The sequence below is a fragment of the Ammospiza nelsoni genome, chromosome 3, assembly GCF_027579445.1.
Source record: "Ammospiza nelsoni isolate bAmmNel1 chromosome 3, bAmmNel1.pri, whole genome shotgun sequence".
Taxonomy (NCBI): domain Eukaryota; kingdom Metazoa; phylum Chordata; class Aves; order Passeriformes; family Passerellidae; genus Ammospiza; species Ammospiza nelsoni.
The window spans coordinates 60,039,508-60,062,187 of NC_080635.1; the positions used below are offsets into that span (position 1 = coordinate 60,039,508).

The window sequence follows — 22,680 nt, forward strand, 5'->3', positions numbered from 1 at the left end:
GCGGGAAGAAGTTTGTTTCTTCTGCTAAGAGGGCAATAAATTCTTTTTTCTGAAAGATTTAGGTGTGGCTGCTATCTCGCTGCAAGTCCTTTCTTTAAAAAAGTGTATCTTACATAGCAGAGTTTCTACTTTAACATTTTTTATAGCCTAAAACTATATTTAACACACTACTTAAGAGAAATAATACAGCATTACTTTCTAACACAATACATATAATATTCATTTAATATTTGCGAAAAGCCAATCATAAAATATGCATTTTTCACAATCCACTGTGATTCTTCCCAACCCGACCCATTCTGCTGTTCTGTGATTCTGTATTCCTGGATGTCGTTAGATAAACGCATTTTCAGATTGTTCTGTGACTTATTACAGGAATTAATAACTCCACGGTAATTACACCAAACTGGGGACAACTAGAAATAGAGTGGTGGCTGGAGACCAGCCCTGCAGAGAGGGATCTCATCATAACCTAAGGGGTCCTTCCGGAAGAACCAGAACCAGCATTTCGCCAAAATATTCTAAGAAAAGATTATTCAAAAATGGATTATTCAAAAAACAAAGAAGCCTAGGCGAATATTTTTGTGAAAAGAAAAACAAAACTAAGTGGAAGAAACCTCAAGTTTTAAGAGGCTGTTATCTTGCCCCGGAACGGTCGCGCCGAGCAGGCGCTTCCCGGGGAGCGGGATCCGGCGCGGAGCTTCCGGCGGGGCGGCCGAGGGAGGCGTGGGCGCCGCCGCCTGCGCCTGACAAAGGGCCCGGCGGGGCCCGGCCGGCCCCATGGCGATCCCCATGGTGCCCATGGAGACGCAGCTGCAGAGCATCTTCGAGGAGGTGGTGGTGAGTCCGATCCCGGAGCGCCGCCGGGGCCGCGTCCGGGTGCCTGCGGCCCGCAGTGCTCGCTCGGGGGTGGGGCCGTCCTGACGGAGATGAGAAGCAGGTGGGAGACGGGCTTTTGGTTTTCATGGCGATGGAGCCCCGCCGCCGTTCCCGGCCGTGCTTGGCGCTGTTCCCGGCGGCAGGGGAGCCGGGAGGGAAGGGCCCTTCAGGGCTGCTGTCTGCCCCCGCTGGGCTTCTTAGGAAAGCTGGGACAGAGTAGGAGTGGGCGTGAAACAGTTTGCTTGCCCAATACCGAATTACAGAGCGCTGAGTTTGCTGTGAAATAAGCAGTTTAAGGAGTTTTGAAGGAGGCTAGGAGAAGATGGATGTCCCGAGCAGACAAACCAGCATAATGGCATGATCAGGTTGTGGGAGTACTCACGCACTATGCTGCCTGCAAAACGAAGCACTGTTAGCCCAAAGGCCTCCTCCATTTTCTCTACGACATTCCTTACAGCACTTTACCCAGCTTTGCTGCCTATCCATGGATGCATTCAAGACCCCAGAACTGCTCACACTACTCCAGGTGTGGCTGTACCAAGGCTGAGTGCAGCAGGATAATCCCCTCTTTTGTCTGAATGGTTGAACACAGGGTTTGATGCATCCCAGGATGGGATTTGCCCTCCTGGCTGCCCGGGCTCTCCCTGCTGGCTCACACTGAGCGGCTGCTGACCAGCACTCCCAGATCCATCTCTGCAGGGCTGGTCTGCAGCCCCTCCTCTCCCAGTTTGTACCTGTGCCCAGCATTACTCTGTCCCAGGTACAGAATCTGGCATTTGCTAAATGTCCTGCCACTGACTGCTCAGTGCTCCAGTCTATCGACATCCTATTGCAAGGCCTCTCATCCTTCAAGAGAGCCAACAGCACCTGTCAGTTTAGTAACATCAGGAGGTTTGCTAATGGTGCATTTATCTCTTGCACCATTATATAAATACATTGAACTCTAGAACTGAGCCCAGAGGAACACCACTGGTGACCCATCACCAGCCAGATGCAGCCCCAATGACTATACCCATTTGAGCTCTGCCCTCCAGCCACTTCTTCACCCAGCACACTGTGAACCTGCTTATCCCAGATTTCAACAGCTTGTCCAGAAGGATGCTGTGAGGGGTAGTATTAAAAGCATTGTCCAGAAGTACTTCCACTGCCTTCTCTTTGTCCTCTCTAGGTGGGTGACCTTATGATAGAAAGATATTAATTTACTTAAACAGGACTTTCCCTTTTTGAAGCCAAGTCAGTGGGTCATTAATCACACTTGTTAAATTATTAACAAATGTTAATTAAGTTAAATTAAAGCTCATACAAATGAATGAGCTTCTTGGTAGATATGAGACATTCACAGTTGGAAACACTGGGCTGACAGGAGCTGATCCTTAATGGGAGTCTGACTGACATTTCAGACAAAATAAGCTGATTGAAGTGTCTGAAGTGGAAAGAATCTGTAAGTCTCAGAGCAATTGAAAATTATTTCCATGTGATGAATTTCAACCTTTCTGTTTTAAGTTGGCATTATAAAATGCATGATGTACTTTTCTTTGTGTGGTGTTTAGTTGCTTGTAGCATATTAATTGTCTACATGTGACTGATTTCTCATTTTGGCATTGCCATTCAGATTGTTTTTGCATTTTTAACATTGTCATTTGCCTGTGTTGTCACACTACCTGTTTTTATGCACTGTTATTTGCCTAAAATTCATAAGGAACATCAACAAAATTTTTCCTGAGAAAATTTCTCTGTATTTTTGGAGCCATAACTGATAAAATAGCAACTTACTGCTTTCCCTGCTGCTGGTCTAGACTTGGTGGACAGCAGCAAACCTTACCTTGCTTTCTGTGCAGATCAGATGAGTGTCAGCTTCTGCTTTGCTTCTTGAGTAGCAGTGACAGACAATTCTGAGCCAAATGATGGAAAAGGAACACCAACAAGCTGATTTTGTTACATGCTTTTATGTTGGTTATGTGACAATGAAAATACATAATGGTCAGTGATAGATCACACCTGAGTATAATACGAAATTCTTACAAAAGGTAGGAAAGGCTTTAGGATAATATTTTCCAGAACCTATTTGCTGAAGTTTTAGAATAATGATGTAGAAACCTTTGAGCAAAATGAAGTTGAAAAAGGTGGGGGGGAGGGGATAAAGCAAGGTCTTACAGGAGATAAATTGAATATTCATGTTTAGTTTTTTTACCTAGTACAAGACCATTACATTTTTCAATAAAATTTAAAAAGAAACGGATCTAAATTTGGATGAGAAAGTAATTGTATTTAGTTGATTTGTGTAACGGAATGCCACGGAACATAAAAGGGGCAAAAACTTAATGGAATTCAAAAATACTAATTTTTCAAATGATGAGAAGAGAGCTGTAATAATACAATCAAACAAGTGAGAAGTGAATTAATCTCTAGGTGTTTAGAAGACAAAACAAACAAACAAAAAAACCCCATAGCAAAGAAACGAAGCCTTAATCTGGATCCACAACTCTTATATGTCTGTTTGAAAACAAAGCAGTCTCATCTTTGGAGTAGTGTGATTTAGCAGAGGACACCTATCATTCTCTGGGACAGTCCCATAACAATGTGACTTTGTCTTTTGTGCTTTATCCTGGGGCCATGATAGTCATAGAAAACCTTCTAACAGTAGCTCACTTGGGGTTTTTCTCTTACAGAAAACAGAAGTAATTGAAGAAGCTTTTCCTGGGTAAGTGTACTACTGCTTTATTTGTGGAAGGTTTTGCTTGTAAATGTGTTTTTCTACTTGTTTCATTGGGTACTGCTAATAACTAATGTTCTTGTTTGCATTAGGATGTTTATGGACACTCCTGAAGATGAGAGAACCAAACTGATCAGCTGCCTGGGAGCTTTTAGACAGTTCTGGAGCAGTCTTTCCCAGGTTAGCATTTGATTTGTTGCTTATGTCTTTGTACTCTATATACTTTTTTTAATATAAAGATACCTTTTCTAGTAGACAAACACTGAAACTGTAAGGTCTGTGTCCAGTCATTCAGAATCTGGTTTCAGACATGGCATAGTAAAGAATATAGGAAGACTTTGCAAGAAAAAAAAGGTAATTTTGAGATTTGTAAGGTTAAATAGTTGTTCAGCACAGGTTGGTGTGCAGTGCAAATAAAAATTAGTAAATATAGAAAAATAGAAGTGTAATAGTAAAGAAGCAAAGAATAAAAGGTAGTTTGTTACAGAATTTTTGATAGAAGTGAATAAGTAGGTAAAAGAGGAACAAAATAAAAGAAGATGGTTAAGAAGTTAAAAGAATTACCTTTCAAAAGCTAGATTCCTTCAGACACTGCTCCATAATTGGAGGCCTATTCATCTTTATTTTCACTGAATTTGATTATAACTGTGAAAGGGAAAAATAATGTAGAACAGTTCTATTTTACTTTAGTCTGTGCTAACTTGTGAAACTAAAAGTTGACTGTAGAAATCAGTGGTTAAGCTAGGAAATGTTTCCTCTACTAGACAACTGACCTCAGCTTCTACTGGACAAGTGAGCTTCGTCAAAATAAGATTGAAAGACTTGTAGGAAAAACTATAGGTTGGGCAACTGGATCACTTCTACTGATTTATAGTCCTGTTCTTGTGTTAGTTTCGTTTTTTCTTGGGAGGATACTGTATGAATTTTATAGTTTGTTTCACTACCAGTAAATACATTCCTTCTACCCTCTGTTGTTTTTTCAGGAGTCCCATGAACAGTGTGTCCAGTGGATTGTAAGATTCATACATAGCCAACATAGTCCTAAAAGAATTTCTTTTCTTTATGACTGCCTAGCAATGGCAGTAGAAACTGGACTTTTGCCTCCCAGGTGAGCCACGTTGGAGTAATTTATTAGCTACATGGAAGATGTTATATTGGAGGTATCTTTGCAATGACATTGTACTGTTACTGCTGGAAAACATGCTCTTAGTATCTGCCCTTCATTCTTGCATTGTCTTCTGCTAGGATGGTGTGTGAATCTCTGATAAACTCTGATACACTGGAGTGGGAAAGGACTCAGCTGTGGGCATTAACATTCAAGTTGGTTCGGAAGATTATTGGAGGTGTAGACTACAAGGTATCTTCCACTCATTCCTTTCTCTTTGTAAAGACATGTTATTTGCTACCTTTGTTTTTATGATTTTATCTAAGAGACATCCAATTTTTTTGAGGTCTGCTTCTCTTACAAAAGAAAATTCAGTGAGTGCTTTTAATGCTTTTTGAACTTTACCCTAAGAGATAATTTTGTGTTTACAGTGTAACTCTTCAGACACTTTTCTGTTACAGTCCCTTTCCTCCATTTTCAGTTGCAAGCTAAAAAACACTAATGCAGTTGCAGAAGTGACAAACACTGGAAAATACAAACTATCAAGCATTAAGGCTAGAATTCTGTCATCTGCTTTACCTCTGTTGCTACACAGCAGAAAAGCTGCTGAAAGCTGAGTCCTTGGCATGGTACAGCTCCCACAGAAGGAGTAGGAGACCATGCATGTCTTGAAGAGAATCACCTCACTGCATTGTTGATGATGTTAGAGCAGAAAACACAAAATACAACATTGTGCTCTGGTCAGGCTGCAAAAGGCTTTGTAGGTTGGATGTCTCTGGATGCACATCAAAATACCAACAGTTCCTTTCTCTTCTGGAGCATCCTAAGACTGAGACATTCCATAAGGAATTTAATGTAATTTAGTGTTAAATTTTAATGTATTCAGTATTAATAGTCTCAGTAGCAGTTTGTCTTCTGACACTTAGCAGCAAGAACTAATTTTTCTGTCAAAATATTGTCTGAGCATATTGATTGTGTAATCTTTCTCCCAGAAATAAAGAATATCTAGGAACATTAATTTCATGTGCTTTCTTTTAGGGTGTGCGTGATCTGCTGAAAGTCATCCTAGAGAAAATCCTAACAATTCCAAACACTGTGAGCTCAGCTGTTGTACAGCAACTTTTAGCAGCAAGAGAGGTAACTATATGGATTTTATACTGCTATAGAGGAAGATAGGTCTCATTCTCTTGTTACTAGTGAGTTTCTGATGGTTGAGATGGCTCTGGTTGTTTTAGTGAATAAAAATAGTAATTTTTTTCTGTACTTTATTGGGCAGACTTAGAGGCATGGTCTTAAGACTCAAACAGTCTAACTTATGCTTGTACAATTAAAACCAGGTTTGAGAATTATTGAAGTATTGCTATCAGAATACAACTTAAGAAAAAATATTTAATTCTTGTATCTGTTTTAGTGGGCTGTCTCAAACTGTTAGACGGTTTACACGTTCATTTACCCTATCCAGGGTCTTTTACACTGATGTATTTTTTAATTTATAGGTGGTAGCCTACATCTTGGAAAGAAATGCTTGTTTGCTGCCTGCCTACTTTGCAGTCACAGAAATCAGAAAACTATATCCTGAAGGAAAACTTCCCCACTGGGTAATGATTTGATATAAAATAATGTACCCTGGAATTTTGTTGCACACAGCACCTATATTTTAAAACAAAGTTCATGTGAAAATTTAAAATCTGCTCTACAGTAAGCTCTGTGTTTAGTCACATAAATGAAGATACAGGCTTGATGTGATTGCAGCAGCAGCTCCTTGTGTTCTTGCATGAAACTTATGACATAATTTTGACCTATGGTCTGATGTTCAAAACTTTTGAAGCACTGAGTTGGTGTTGTTGAATACATTTGGAAAAAATCCCAACTCCCCTGTATTATTGGGAAAATTGTTACTGTCTTTTGAGAGAAGATTTAAAGTTGATTGTACTAATTTGGGTCATTTTTCTATGTGGAATTGTTATTCAGCTGCAGAGATTTGTTATGAACAGAAATTATATATTTTTTAAAAAAATCTATTTCTAAGTGTTATGCATTCAAATAACATATTTTGCATAGGAGACACTTTTTATATAAACTCCTGCTTGAATGCAAACAGGGAAGAGTGCTTCATGCACCTCCTTTCTAATGCCACAGTTTTCATTTTGTAGTTTTATGTTCCAGATAATTTTTCCAACTGTTTGAAATAGGAAGCTAGTTATTTTAGTCAATTTCTGCATATTTTATTAAAATCCATACCTGTATATATTTTTAAATCTTAAGTATTCCATATCAATGTCTGGAACTCAAACTCTAATTTTTTTCTCCTCTTCTCACCCAGTTACTAGGTAATTTAGTATCAGATTTTGTGGATACCTTCAGACCTACAGCAAGAATAAATTCTATTTGTGGTAAGACAACGACTTAATGAATGACTTTAAAATGAATTAATTTATTTTGAGCTTTTTTTTCTTAGAACTTCTTGGGACCTATATCAGCTAAGCAAAATAATTTAGATCTTATGTTTCATCTAGTACCTCTGCCCTTGTTAGTTTCTTCTCAGACTTGGTTCCTTTCAGTTTTTGTTTTGACAGGGAAAATTCACTGATGAGATCAAAATAATTCTTTCTACCTGCTGGTAGTGGAAGTGTGCTAGTTGTTACATGTCATATGGTTTGTAACTATGGGTCACTGGTAGAGAAAGGAAATTGTAGGTTTTCTGTGCCCAAGTTAATACATATCCACTGGGATTTTAGTCTTGAAATGTTTTTACTTCAGTTTCCATTGGAGCTTTTGTAGCTGCTCAGCCTCTTCTCTATTGTTGCTGGCTTCTGGGTGAACGATTCCTAGTTCAGATGGGTACTCGTTCTACTTTTCTGTGAAAGAAATGCTCATCTTTGTTTATTGTTAGAAATCTGGTGATCAAAATTTGGCTTTGTTTTAATATGATTCCTGCTACATTTTTCTTCAAAAGATAAAAATGTCTTCTGTTTGTTTTGAGTAGTTTAATAAGAGCTGCATTAGTTCTGAGCAAGGTTTATTGTGATGGAGCTTCTTTAGTGCAGAGATTAAAAATGTAAGTTCATCTGTAATGCTCCCAAAGCATTTTGTTTCAGAAGCATCAGAAGTATTGAAAGTGTGGCATAGCTTTTATTCATATGGCAGACAGGGATCACTTTTTTTTTACTAGTGCTGTATGTGTAAATGACCTGTATAGATAAAATTGAAGGGAAGAAATAAATATTTATTTACTTCTTGTTTTATCTGATAAAAATACGGCCAGTTTGGATAATAGAAGTCATGGAATTTCAGCTGGAGAGAGGTCAAAATTGAGGCACCTAAATTTAGATACAGGTTTGCTTGGGGCTCAGTTCAGATTCTTATGTTTAAGCAACCAAAGTAAAGGCTAGTTGTCTAATCTACACTGACTAACAAGTGTAAATTTATCATATCAAACACACTTCATGTGTTCTGGTCTCGCTGGGCTTGGCTGACTGAAGTGACTGGATCTTCACTGACTTTAATTGGAATACACACACTTGTGTTTGACTGCTTTACTAAATGCAATCTTGCCCACAGGGTCAATGAAGGGAAATTGAAAGACTAGATTGTGCTTAGGTTTATAAGTCTGTTTTCTTTGTGTAAAGGGTCAGTCTGCCAAAATCAAATCCCTGGGTCAAGCAATGGCAGAGGAACAATATTCAGGGAATCTAAGATATTAGGTATTACTTATAGATTGATATTTGCAAAAACTTTTAATTTGGAGGTACCCAATGCGAATAAATGGGGACTTTACTGTGTAGATATTTTACTAGCTGAAAGTTGGTTAGGAAAATAAAATCAATGTGAAGCAATCCTTGTGGTAAAACCTTTAAACAGTAGAAATTTAAGGAGAGCATAAAAGTGGCCAAGGCCAGTTTTTGCATCAAAATGATTAGGCAGTGGGCCAGTTTCACTAAATTCTCCAGCTGAGAATTTATGTTTCATTGCATATAGGTCGCTGCAGTCTTCTTCCTGTGGTAAATAACTCTGGTGCCATGTGTAACTCATGGAAGCTGGATCCTACAACCCTCCGTTTTCCTTTGAAAGGTCTCTTACCATATGATAAGGTACGCCTTATTAAACTTCTTAAAACTGTTATATTCAGTAAAACAAAATTTCTATGTCATTAAAGTGGGGAAAAATTTCAACTGTGAAATTTGTTCCAATTTAGGCTAACTTTGAAGGTGTAGATGTTTAATTATTTCAGTGATATCAAGCTATATACAGAGGACTTGGAAAGTAGTGTTAGGTATAGCTGCTGTCCAGGTTGTTGAAGAACATGAGACATAATTTAATGTTCTTTGTGGGTGTGTGCATGTGAGAGAGCAAGTGAGAGCAGAGAATTGATTGGAAAATTGGGTAGATGGAAGAGAATGGGAAAGTAATATCTTCTTTTCTGTGCTCTTCATTTATTCCACAGGAAAGATAATTTACAATTCAAACTTAAAGTTTGCATATTTAAAGTTTAAACTCTGAATGTGAAGTAGTGATGTATTGAAAGAATTTAAAGGATCAGGACAAAACTCCATGTTGTCCTGCATCCCATTCCCCATACCCTAGATGTCTAAGAAAGGAAATCCAGTATGTCTAGTGCCATGTATAGTGCTCGCAATCTACAGCCATTATAATTTTGTGTGTTTCCTGACACAGACGTGGTTTCTCTGTGTTTAGTAAACCTTCATCTCCCAAATGCTTGTTCAGACTCTTCTTGAGCCCCTGTAAGCTTTTAGTATCATCAACATTCCTTTTACAAGTAGCATCACATTTCAGCTTCATGTTGCATGAGGAATCAGCTCCTTCTGTTTGTTTTGAACCCAGCTCCAGATAACATTTTTATTTAAAGTGATTCAGGCTGTGGGAAGATGCAATGAGCAGTTGTTTCATATCTGATTTCTTCACACCAGTCCTGATTTTTATGCATTTTGGTGCATTTCCTCAGTTGTCTTACCTTGTTTCCTTTGAGTTCAAAACTGTTCCAAGAAGTGTACCATCCTTCTCTTGGATGAAGAATGTTCTTCTACTTGGACTTCATAAAATCTGCCACTTCTTAAGAACTATGATTATCTCCTCATTTCTTTTAGTTACCAGAGAGGAAAACAATTTCCCAGATAATACATACCTGCATAAATTAAATATTCATTCTTACATTGTTTATTCAGTTAAATGTAAGCTCAGTATTAAACATAATGTTGAGGCAATATATGTTTGTATGTGATTCCTTGTTTCTTTTTCAAGGATCTGTTTGAGCCACAGACTGCTTTGTTGAGATATGTGCTGGAGCAACCGTATTCAAGGGATATGGTCTGCAATATGCTAGGTCTGAATAAGCAGGTACTGTACTGTGCTGTAACACGTGATTTAATTCTGCATAGAATCTGCACTATTCTTTTTCTCTTTTCTTTGCTATAGCTAACTAAGCAAAACAGTTTAGGTACAAAGAGTGATTATTTTGTTATGAGATCGTATTAGGTTAATTGGACACTGTTATTCCTATCATTTGTATATTGCTTTACGAATGTTAAATTGAAAAGTAGAGATTTAAAATATGATTTTTTTTTGCATTGCTTTTTTTTCCTATAAGGCCAGCCTCAAGTACACCTTAGACAGACAGTAGGAGACTGGTTGTTGTTCGTTGGTTTTTAAAGCATTGTTGTACTCTGTTGTATTGGAATGTTATAGTACTAGAATAGTTGGAAGCTGGGGTTTGTTTTGTTACTTTTTTTTGAAACTTTAGAATGGGGGGGCTTAGTCTGACTTGGGGATCCTTGAGGCTGGCCTCATAGTCACTGTTTTGTCTTTTCTTTTTTTCTTCCTTTATTTTTGTTCTGTCCTGTCTTGTCCTGCCCATCCTCCAATGCTCTAGACCTTGAACATTGCTCAGGTATGTTCACAACCTTACTGTTGTATTGTGACTAACGATACGCTGGCCGCTTTGTAGCCACTGATTCCAGGTAGAGAATACATGTACAGTCAGGGCTTGAAATTGGCAGGACCATTAGTCAAGGGCAAATTTTCACTACAATTCTCTAGAGATACAAGGGATATAGCATAAAGCTGACAGTCAGTGGTCCTTTGATACTAACATTTTTTCTTGGAATGGACTGCTATCATTTCCCTTATCAGTCATAACTTCAACTTTGCTGGAATTTTCAGATGAGGAGAGATTTTTAGTTCAAAATTTCTTTCCTTAATCCGGTGGAAAAAAAACATCCACTGGACTTAATTGTAAAAATATAAGGCTGTAAATATATAATTTAAAAAAAGAAAGGTTTACTAGTGGAATTTTCTTATCATTAGGAAGCTTCTGTAAAGAACTTCCCATCAGGCAATTATAATATTCTCCAATCTAGGTGAAAGAAGTGTAGTGCAGAATACTGCACAAAAAGTAGTTCCTTAAAATTTTGACTACTTGTTTAAACACCTGAGCAAGTCAACCAAGTGGACTTCTGCTTGAAATTTTTAATTATGGGTGTTATAGTTTATCCCTCATTACACTAATAATAGCCACACCTACTTAAAAAAAGCAGTGTTTTAAGATTTATAAAATAGCGTTGCTGTTTGCAATACTATAGTGAAGGTTGTGTCAGTGTTTCCATTTAAGAAACATTTTTCAGGTTTGTAACTTGACTATAAAATTTACATGATCCTGAAACCTTGTGTACATTTCCCAATGTAATGGAATACACCAGTGCACTTTCTGAACTGGGACAGTGTTTTTGAATGCACAGATTCTTACATCTTGGCTAACAGTACTCTGTGTTGTATATAACAATCTTTTGTACCTGAGACTTAAAGCAGCTGAAATGTTAAATCCTCAACCTGGAATTGAGCTGCTAGGTTTACTGTTTAAATGAGTAGTATTTGTTTGTCTTTCTGTGTCTGCATTGAGTTGATAAAGAAAATTATTCTTCTATCCATCTTGTAGCTGGTAAATAATACAAGATACAGACAAAAATTATGTTGAACCCATTTTATTCTCCTAACTACGGATGGTCTGTCCTTTCATGTAAAAAATATCATTTATGTTAAAAATGCTGGGTTTTAACTCCTACTTCACTGTCCCCTAAAAGTAATTGAAGAAATAAAATGTATTAAATTATACTTTTAAAATTTGTTTGCTAGTATAGGAATTCCTACACAAAGTTTCATCCTGGCATGAACTTTTATGGCCAAGCAACAAATGTGAAGAATGTAGCTTATAAAGGAAATGCTGACAGAACATGAACTATAGCTGTGCTACTACAGTTACACCAGCATAAAGATGTTGAAAATTTGTGAGTTGAAAATATGTGAGTTGAAAATACAGATATAGAGGTGGGTGGTACAGTGGTATAGAACAGGAAATATGTTCCATTTAAACGTTACTATACTTTGCATAAAAACTGTGGAAAACATTGAAATTTTACTTGTTTTTAGGTACAAATTACCTTTGTGTTCCATTTCAATTTGTTAATATAGCAACCTGACAAAAATAGTAGCATGCTTTTCAGAAATTGTGTAAGTATATCAATGCTTTCAGTAAAATGGCTGATAATGTTGCATTTTATTATTAAAGAAATTACTTGCAGAAATTGAACTGTCACTATAATAGAAGACACTTAGAAATGCAAATAGTGCCAAGTTTGTTTCAGATTAAGTACAGAAACACCTCAACGCAATGATCATTATTTATTATGATCATTAATTATTTATGTGGAGTTGCTTGTATGCCCTGTCAACTATTTACACAGATCCAGTTGCAGGATTGGAGCCTTCATTTGAATCTTTTGGCATCACAATCTAGGTATGGTTCAGCCAGATTTGTCCTAGTTCTTGAAGATGAACAACGAAATTTTGTGGTTCAGTGTTAACTAAGCAAATCTGTGTTAGAAAACCATTCACTCAAGCCATCTCTGAGTTGTGTAAAAATACACAAATCCAGCTCTCCTGTTAACCTTACAGGGAGAAAAATGAAGGTAAAATATTGTATGTTTAAAGATTCATGTGTTCCTTTCAGGATTCTAAATTTTCTTGTGGGATGAGGTTTTCCAATAACCTTATCAAGTATATAGTTTTAAGTCCAAATATAATAATATAGACTTCAAAATGTTTCTTTTGTTGGCGTCTGGGGACTCAGAGTTTTGCTACTGTGTACTTCTGTGTGGGACAGTACATACTCTTGTCTATCTGTTTGAATTGGTCTATAGGAAGTAGAGATTTAAATTGTATTTTATCCTGTATATTATTATCATGGTTAGCAGTTGAAATCTTATCTTAAGGGTCTTTTTGCAGCCTAAATGACTCAACAATTCTATGTCAATTCATATTCTCCTGCTAGCTGAGGTGTCAATTTCAATTCTTAGTTATTTTTTTAAATAATTTTTTGAACCATATAACAGTTTGGTTTTTTTGGAAAATGATTAACAGTTCAGAGTGTCATAGTGCGCTGATACCACATTAAGATTTGGTTTAGGGATGTTAGGGTTGTTTCTTAAAACAGAACTAAAGTAATGTCTTAAGGACATGAACTCTCTTTGGAGGTTTTGATTTATATCTTTACCTTCTCTGTATGTACAGACTTGTGTGAAGAATGTAGGGTCTTGTTGCAGTCCTCTAATCAATCAAAAACTGTTATTTTGGGGAATATTTGAGTGAGGAGGTAATTTTTTGATGTCTTGTTTCTGTAATGTAAAAATGTTTAATTAGCAGCTATTGAATTAATGATATGCTCTTTAAATAGTGTATTTGGCTGGTCTCCTTTTAAACCAGCAGTGGTGATCTGCAGCTTATCTATGCCTTACTCTGTGCAGGTGCATGTGTAGTTGTCTTCTCTGCTAGCTACAAACCAGGATAATTAGCATGGGGAAGCTGTTGTAAGCAGAGCTGTTAAGTGAAAGGAATGACATAATGCAATATTTGACTTTCACTTTTATTTTTAAAATTCTGGTTGATGCTGGGATCTTACTGTCTGATTAAACTGGTGATAATGTGGCAAAGTATTTAGTTTAAGGGTGTGATTATTTTCTATAGGTTTCTGATTGTAAGGGTGTGCATTGAGAATGCTCAAATTCCTTGTAGAAGTATAAAACTCCTTTTTTAAATAAGGGAAACTTCAGAATGGCTGCCAAACTTGGGAGAGATGATAGAATCAGGTATAATATAAACAATAAGCTTTAAGGTTTTGTGTCCTCATAGCGCACAGTTTTTGAAAATGGAAGTGTGGAAGTAGTTCTGTCATGTTTTAACTACTTTAGGCATTTTGAATTGGACTTTTGGAGACACCATTTACTTTTGTAGGGGTCTTGGCCTCTGTGATTTGGTCTTCTGAGTCCATTTCTTAAGTGTAGATATCTACTAAATGTTGTTTGTTTAAAATACTGAAAAGCTATCATAGCCATCAGCCAGCCTTATTAACTCCTTAAAATATTTTTCTTTATGGAAATACTTTTAATGCTAGCCATGCCCCTGCCCCACCCTTTGATACCCACCCTGTCTTGACATCCCTAAACAAGAAGGAATTAAAAATTCAAACTCAAATTAGAGCAACAAGCGACCATCCAACTGAAGCTCTGATCCACTTAAAGAAATACCACCAGTCCATTAGAGGGCTGGCCTCGAGAAATTGTAGTGTCAAGTTGTCATGGAAGCGCATTTTCTCCCTCCTATTTCTTCATGGTTTAATAATGTTTTCAATAAAATTATGTGTTTTCAGGTCTTTAAATGTTATTCTCATAACAAAACAGAGAATGTGTTTGTACGACCAAATTGTGAAAATTAGAGTCGTATTTACTTTAGGAGAAAAAGTACAGTGATCTTGAATGCTACATTTTTTCATACGTAATCCAGAACAGCATTTGGAGGTTTTTTGTTGTTTGTTTTTGTTTTACTTAAACTGTGCCAAAACATGAATTCCTACTTATTTATGAGGGTAATCAGCTCTCACCTATAATTTTATTCATCTCAGTTTATACTGAGCTTTTCTTTCACTTATGAGCAATTAATAAAACAAGGGCCAAATTCTGCAAATTCGTGTGCAACACAGTACTTTATTTTCAAGAGTTCTGAAACTACAGATATAAAACCTTCGCAGAAATGTATATTCACTGAAAATACAGAAAAGAAAAACTGCCAGAAAACTAAATTAATGAGGATAGAATATGATGTAGTGCTATTTTTCTGATGGAAGATTGTTTTTAACACAATGAAAGTGTGGTTTTCAGAATTGAAGCTTGAATTAATTTTTTTAATTTCCTGGCTCTTAAACTTTTCCCAGTCTTAGAATTATTCGGAATAGCAAAAATTCCTACTGGAAATTCTGGCTCTCTTTAACAGTAATATTTTTCCTGTTGTAGTCTTTGAATAACTTTATTCCAAATTAATATAGCCTAACATGGTTAGGTTTTTGGACATTAACCCAGTGCTTAGCAAACTATTAAATTTCAAGCCCTGTACATAGTAGTTTTGCATGCTGGATTATAAACTAGTCTGTAGTGTTGTCTGTTGCACCCTGCTCTGCTTCATAATTAGTTGCTTTGGGAGGGGGAGAAAAAGGAGCCCCAAAAGCCCCAAGGTGTTCTGAAGGGATGGTGCCAGTAACCATCTGTAACTGCTCTCTGTAACCTGTACCGCGGTTGGTCTGTGGTAATGACATTGCGGACTGGGAGACAAGGTATCATCGGTGCTTTCTGTCTTAGCTAGAGGTTTGTGTTAAGCATGCTTCAAGAAAGCACAGCTGGAATTGTAGCTTTCTGCAGTTTTGAGCTGGCAAAGAGCATGCAAAAGGGGATGCTGTTCACTGTATTTTGTCAACTTTTCCAATTCTTGCATTCTATTTTTAATTGAAAAGAATCTCTTTTTTTTCATAGCTAAAGAGTACCATCAATGAAGGTAGAACAAGCATCTCCTTTCAGCATCTCTCTTTACTTTTATTATATCTTTATATTAGCCTTCTGTTAGGCTGCCTGGCTAGTAAGTCTAAGAATTCATCTAAGGCATCCCTGAAATGTTTTATGAGTATTGGGGTGATATTTTAAAACTTTTTTGCATAGACCTTTTTGCCTCTAGAAAGGGATGATGCATTTTCATGATTAGTGTTTGAGCAGCTCAGTTCCTTTTCTTTTGTATCACAAAGTAATAATTTTTTCTTTAAGGCTGCGTTATGTTACAGGCATCAGGCCAAATTAAAAAATGAATAAATGTGACCATTCCTGAGTACAGATTGCATTGAAACAAACAGGTTAGATTATTTCCAAGGTGCTAACACTTTCTGAGATAAGTTAAATTCTCCATGGGATTTTTTCCTTATTTATAGTATGTTAAATGAGTGTAACAGTACAAATGCAGGATAATACAAATAGTTGTTGCGCTGAAGATCTTGTAACATGTGACATTATAGTTGGTAGTGTTGAACTGCAGATTTATAATCGGAGTTCCAAATTACTGCTAGTTATGGTTTTGGCCTGGCAAAGCCAGAGCCCCCATGAGTACACCTTCTCCCTGGTGTCTGCTGTGAGATGTGACCAGGAATAAGCAAAGCAGGCTCCAGCTTAAACATAAAGAAAAGTTTATTAACTAAACTACACACAAACAATTACTAAACTACACACAAAAGGAAAAAAAAGAAAACACGAGGAAAATGAAAACCTCACAAAAAACACTCTCCCCCTCCTCCCCCCTAAATTCCCAATACAATACATCCTCCAAAATCACCAGTTCTGGGTCCAACACCGCCCTTTAGATTGCTCAAACTTTCAGTTCCTCAAGAGGAGAGTGAGTCCTTCCATGTGTCGTGGTGGCCTTTTCCGTCCTTGTTCCGGTGCTCTCACCACCGAACAGGGATCAGGGCTGCTTCCAGGGTTGTCTTTTTAAGGATGCTTTGTCCAGTTCCAGAAAAGCACAGTATCTCACCTTCTCACCTTTGGGACATCTGTCCCCCCCATATTTTATATACCCCCTGGGGCCGAGGGGTACCCACACTGAATCTTCTTTGGCACTGGGACATTTCTCCCCCTGGACTCAGTCTCTGTATCACACGGAAACGTGGCTCTGTCCATGGCTACACAAAAGAGTCCAGCATAAAATGCCACTCCATCTTCTCCCTTCTTTCAACATCTCTCACTCTCTCTCTCTCTCTGGTCCAGACCCCCATCACTGGTTCATTTCCTTCATCCTCCTCCACTCTTATCACTCGTCTAGGAAGGGTTAATGTTCTGTAAGGTGTTTTCATTGTCCAAAAAGGGTTAAAAACTCCTCCAGGTGGCTGGACTCCTGGCTGCACCCCCCCCATCTCCTCAGCCGGGCTGCCTGCTGCCAGCACATGTTTACTGAGTTTCAAGATAAGGACACAGGCTGCACTCTCTCTCTCTCTCTCTATCTGTCTCTGGGGGGGGGGGGGGAAATGGCTGCCCAATGTCTCTTGGGGCTCCTCCACCCTTCCATCCTCCAGGGCCTCCTCACTCCCATCTCTGTCCAGGCCCAGGCCTACCGCATGGCTGCCGCGGCTGGACGGGGAAGGGAGATCCGACCTCCGTCCCTCGAAGTCCCAAGAGAGCCTCCCAGGGCCGAAGCTCTGCTTTTAACCCCTGGGTGTTCTCGGAGGTGTGTCCAAAAACCCACTGGCTACACCCGGTGCCAGTATCAAAATCCAAGCACCCATTGGTTTGACCAGAACATCCCAGAATTCCCACTTCTTCCTGGTCAAACCACCACACTAGTGGACCTACTTTATATACATCTGTACTAAGTATATATCTGAATATATAATGCATTCCTTATTTGATCATTATTAAAAATCACCAGAGATGGTGTGTACTTAAAATTATTCCTGGGTTTGCATAACTCAGTGTGAAAACTGTGGCATTCTAACATCCAATGGGTTCCTCCCTCTGATGTGTAATTTCTGTTCTATTTACAGTATGTAGAACACAGCAGTGATTAATTCTCAAGCTTTTTTGCTGTGTAACCTGTGGTGCTATGTCAATAGGACAGCATCTAGTTATAGGGGTATTAACCAGGTGTTAATTCTGCTGCTAGTTGCAGGCAGTAGGTGAACCCAATATGAGAGTGAAAAAGGTATGATCAAATACCTTCATCATGTATTGGGATGCTTTCTCTGAATTTTATGGTATAATTGATACATTTTCTTTATGATGATCCCTACTTTTGAAATGGACTTAATGGAGAAAAGAAGGAATGAAAAATAAAGAAACCCCAGCAAAAAACCCCAAACCAAATAAAAGAACCCCCACATGTGTGTTTAAAGAATGGACTTTGTTTTCTGTGAGTGTGTGATCAGAGAAATAATTTGGCCTGAATATTCTATGAAACAGCAAAAAACCCCAGATATTATCTGTGTGTTAATGAGCTGTGTTTTGGAACTGAGTAGGGAAATTGTGGAATTTATGATAAAATGTAAAAAATCATTGTGACCTGTAACATACTGCAGCTTTAATATACTGGCTTATCCTTAACTTAAGTTCAGACTTCATCTCATGCTTCCCAGCCTTCTGTCAAAGTACTGTACTGTAACTGCAACTGTGCAAGTTCTAGAGTTAATGGCAAGGCTTTTGGAATACTGTATCTGATCTCTGCCTTACAGCACAAGCAACGTTGCCCTGTGCTGGAGGACCAGCTGGTGGATCTTGTGGTGTATGCCATGGAACGGTCTGAAACTGAAGAGAAGTTTGATGATGGTGGAACCAGTCAGCTTCTGTGGCAGCATCTCTCCAGCCAGCTCATTTTCTTTGTGCTCTTTCAGTTTGCAAGTTTTCCTCATATGGTCCTGTCACTCCATCAAAAGGTAAATTGTTTGTATCGCTCCCACATGGTAAGAGGGATTAAAAAGCAAAACGAGTATTTTTTTTAGAAGTGTCACTCATCCCTGCAAGAAGTATGTTATGTGTAAGAATTAATTAAGTTTTTAGTCACTATTCTCTCTAGAAGTCAAATTCTCAAGCTATGGTGCTGTGAGCTTTTAGTGTATTCAGTTACAGGGTGTTGCATTTTATTTGGATTCAAAGTGTGCTAATAACTAGAATAAAGAGATAAACTGGCATAATTCAGAAGATCTAAGTACTGTGCTGTTGCATGCACCCAGTTTACAAACAAGTTTTGAACAAAGTGAATGCCCTGTTCTGTTTGTGGACTAAAAAAATATGCTGTGTAGGAACTTGCTGTTTATCTAATCAATCTACTCAAGCAATCAAAGGTAATTAGTCCAATTATGGTGATACTGGCAATCACAGTCCCAAGTTATTATTACTTCCTAGTAATAATTCTGTTTGAACTGATACTAGTATTTGTCCTTTTCTCTGGTGCTCAAGGTTATGGTTCTAAGGGTGCTGATGCCAGGCCTCCAGAGCTCTTTGCTGAGAGAGCTGTATGCTGTTGATGGTAGGGTGGGGATGTTTTCTCCTTGCTGTAGGATCAGCTTGTGGCTATTTAGATGCAGTTTCCAACGTGCACAACATGTTGCTCCGTCTTCATTTGTCTACAGTTCCATGTTATGTAAAAATTTACTATGCATGTTGCGTTCCACTTCTGATGGATTGTAGTTCTCTGCTGTCTTTGTTTTCCCTTGAATTAGTTTTACCAGGGCTGTATTCCTGTAATTACTGTTAATAAAACATTGAAACAATAGGCATTGTACAACACAATTGTACAAATCTATATAAAACTACAGCAAGCAAGATAAGAGTAGCATATTAGTTATTAGAGAGTTTCTGTTACAGATAAAGAAGTTAATTAACAAAAACAAAAAACAGGTGAGTCCAGATGAAGCAAACCAAAGTTGTTCTGGCTCAGGGACTTCCTTTGTAGGAGTTTATAAAACCTGTGGCCTGATGCTAGCAGTGGCAATACTGTACTTCACTACAGGGCTACAAGGTGACAGTTTAAGACCAATATTTAAATGTTGCTAGTTTTTCAAAGCAGTGATCCTCAGGAGTTAAATGCATTTTAAGTCTTACCATTAATTGTTGTGGTCCTCACAGAGTCCATTCATGTGTTACAACTAATGTACCTATTTCTCTTCTTTCTGAAAATGATGTATGTTTCTGCCTAAGGTCAGCTATAAAATTCTCTGCTGAAACTGTTTTAGTCTGCACTTCTGGTTTCATGAGAATCTTTGCAGTGATTTTTCTTCTGCATGCAGTATTTGTCTGTTACTGAGTGTTCTTGACAGTTGGCAGGCCGTGGTCTCATTAAGGGGAGAGACCACCTCATGTGGGTGCTACTCCAATTCATCTCTGGCAGCATACAGAAGAATGCACTGGCTGACTTCCTCCCAGTTATGAAGCTGTTTGACCTCCTGTATCCTGAGAAAGAAGTAAGTCTCTGATATTAAAAGTTGTTTTTTTTTTAATTCAACTTGGGGCCTTCATATGTCAATACTACTATCCTTGAGTCACTGTTAGAACAGCGTGCTACGTAGCTGGGAGGAGCTGTTTCATACATTTTTTGGAGGATCCATGTAACCACGTTTGTTTTTAGGGGCAAGAAAGACTTCTGTTGACTCCTCTCTTCCTTGGCTTTGGTTTGACTAAGGTTTTGAGTAGTTTATTAAAGCACTGAGGAGACTGTAAAGGAATAATATGTAATTCTGTTACATCTGGGCTGAAACAGAATAGTACTTTTAATTCATTTTGCAGGAGCAAATCGAATCATATCCATGCTTTGTACATTCCTCTAGAATTAAAGTTCCTGAGGAAGGGACACTTAGACAAAGTTCTTAAACTTTAATTGTCAGCATTGTCAGTGTGAAGTCCTGATTGCTTACTCTAATCGTAGTGCTTTTTACTTTGGGTGAATGGATAGAAAACTACAGGTGTGTGATGTATCAAGCTCATATGTAACAATTTTTCCCCCACTACATTAGTTTTGACCCACAGAAATTCTTCAGTACAATTTGTGTCAGAAGATTTCAATTGCTTTTGTCAGCATCAGATATGGGAAGAGGAATAGGACTGTTTACTTCAGCTGTAGTGATGGCTCTAAGTTACACTTACTCAAAGTCTTTGACTAGTGCTTTTTAAGTGCTTGTGAAACTGAATCCTAGGAGGCATTTTTTAAGATTCAGTTTCACAAGCACTTAAAATGCTATCTCTGGATGTTGCTCTTAAAAGAATCTGCCTTGCTATCCTTTTGATGATGTATTGGTGCTGTCTCACTTGCACTGTCACTGGTCTTTGTGCAGCAGTAACTGTATCAAAAAGAAAGAAATGTGGATGTTGGCAAAAGGTGAGATCAGGAGTTCATTTTCCAAGGGCAGTATTGTAGCTAAGTCTGGATCCAAAACTTTTTAATTTTGGGTTGTATCTGTATTCATGAGAAGTGTATTAATGTCTAAGGTTTAGTTGTGATGCTGAACAATTCAGATTTTTCAGGAAATACTGTTGAACCACTGAATACTTACTATGGAAGCAGATACAATAACTGGTTTCTGGATAATGTGTAAGTGTGAGGCTGAGAGGAAAAGCATATGCTTTGTAACTATGTATATCTGGAAACTGTATACTCTTAAGCATGAATTTCCTTTTGCCAAGGTCTTAGACAATTTCTTAAAATGACTGAAAACCCGATCTTGTGAATACTGGCTATCTAAGTTGGTTTTCTGCACATTAGTCCATGTGGTATGTCACATTGATGTGTTCTTTCTTTAGTATATTCCTGTACCTGACATTAACAAACCTCAGTCAACTCATGCTTTTGCAATGACCTGCATTTGGATTCATCTGAACCGGAAGGCCCACAGTGACAACTCCAAGTTGCAGATTCCCATTCCTCATTCTCTTAAGCTTCACCATGAGTGAGTGTGGGGGTTTTGTTATGTTTTGATTTATATTTAGGCATAATGAAATTGGCAGTTCCAAGTCCGTATTCAGAATGTATGGTGTGATGGGATGCTGTATAAAGGTTATCAGTAGAGTGACTTCAAAGTCATTCAGAAGGACAGAGCTCAAACTCAAAATATTTCATAAAAAGTGAAATGTTGTTATCCAGCTAGCAGAAATTATATATTTTATCTCAGAATAATCAGTCTTTATTACTGATAGAGAATCTGAAATTAAATGGACAATTTTGTTTTGTTACACTGTGGTTTGGGAAGTGTGGGTAAGCAGTACATTGGGTTAAGTTTATGTCTGGAAAGGTGATTTTTAACTGTATTTTTTCCTGAGTTCTTTCTCCAATGTAGAAAAATCGTAACACAGTGAAACTGTGGCATAAGAAGCAGTTGTTTTGATGTAGTGCAATTAATAACTATTTTGATTTTTTTTCTACTATTTTATAATGGGTTTTATAACTGAGATTGTTGTAGTTGTGTTCCTGGAATGCATGTGTATTCTTCTTTCTGCTTAATATTTAATCTTTATGGCACACAGGTTTTTGCAACAGAGCTTAAGGAATAAAAGCTTACAGATGAATGACTACAAAATTGCCTTGTTGTGCAATGCTTACTCAACCAATTCAGAGTGTTTCACTTTGCCAATGGGTGTGCTAGTAGAGACTATTTATGGAAATGGCAACATGAGGACACCTCTTCCAGGGACTAATTGCATGGCATCAGGGTCTATCACTCCATTGCCAATGAACCTCTTGGACTCACTCACAGTTCATGCCAAAATGAGGTACAGTATATGCAGCTAGCTTTTCCTTTTTAACTCATAAATCTGTATGTAGCTAATTATCATCATTAAGGCTTCCTGTGGCTGGACATGTCATATATAGATCTCTTAATTTACTTTAAAAATGTGTTAAATTTCAAGTCTCTGTTTTTGATTCAGAAATACTTTCTCTCTTTCCTCAGTCTGATTCACAGCATAGCTACAAGGGTAATTAAGCTGGCTCATGCAAAATCTAGTGTGGCCTTGGCTCCTGCTCTTGTGGAAACCTACAGTCGCCTGTTGGTTTATATGGAAATAGAATCCTTGGGCATCAAAGGCTTTATCAGTAAGAAAGAAAACCTTTTTCCCCCCTTTCTTTC

At 37.8% G+C, this 22,680-nt stretch overlaps 1 protein-coding gene across 3 annotated transcripts in view; it reads left to right on the plus strand.

Moving 5' to 3' along the window:
* The first annotated feature begins 700 nt into the window (after positions 1 to 700).
* Positions 701 to 22,680, plus strand: part of MED23 (mediator complex subunit 23) — a 38,557-nt gene continuing 16,577 nt past the window's right edge. For 2 of the 3 annotated variants that reach the window (XR_009418046.1, XM_059468014.1), the window contains exons 1-16: positions 701 to 840; positions 3,549 to 3,580; positions 3,685 to 3,772; positions 4,576 to 4,700; positions 4,838 to 4,949; positions 5,736 to 5,834; positions 6,194 to 6,295; positions 7,021 to 7,090; positions 8,676 to 8,788; positions 9,957 to 10,052; positions 10,585 to 10,602; positions 18,298 to 18,498; positions 19,882 to 20,025; positions 21,359 to 21,504; positions 22,079 to 22,324; positions 22,504 to 22,646. Coding sequence is in view for 2 of the 3 variants with exons in the window: in XM_059468014.1 (XP_059323997.1) it covers positions 781 to 840; positions 3,549 to 3,580; positions 3,685 to 3,772; positions 4,576 to 4,700; positions 4,838 to 4,949; positions 5,736 to 5,834; positions 6,194 to 6,295; positions 7,021 to 7,090; positions 8,676 to 8,788; positions 9,957 to 10,052; positions 10,585 to 10,602; positions 18,298 to 18,498; positions 19,882 to 20,025; positions 21,359 to 21,504; positions 22,079 to 22,324; positions 22,504 to 22,646 (1,795 nt within the window). In the remaining variant the exon portion in view is untranslated. The remainder of the gene's footprint in view (positions 841 to 3,548; positions 3,581 to 3,684; positions 3,773 to 4,575; positions 4,701 to 4,837; positions 4,950 to 5,735; positions 5,835 to 6,193; positions 6,296 to 7,020; positions 7,091 to 8,675; positions 8,789 to 9,956; positions 10,053 to 10,584; positions 10,603 to 18,297; positions 18,499 to 19,881; positions 20,026 to 21,358; positions 21,505 to 22,078; positions 22,325 to 22,503; positions 22,647 to 22,680) is intronic. The other variant, XM_059468015.1, reaches the window with a different exon arrangement.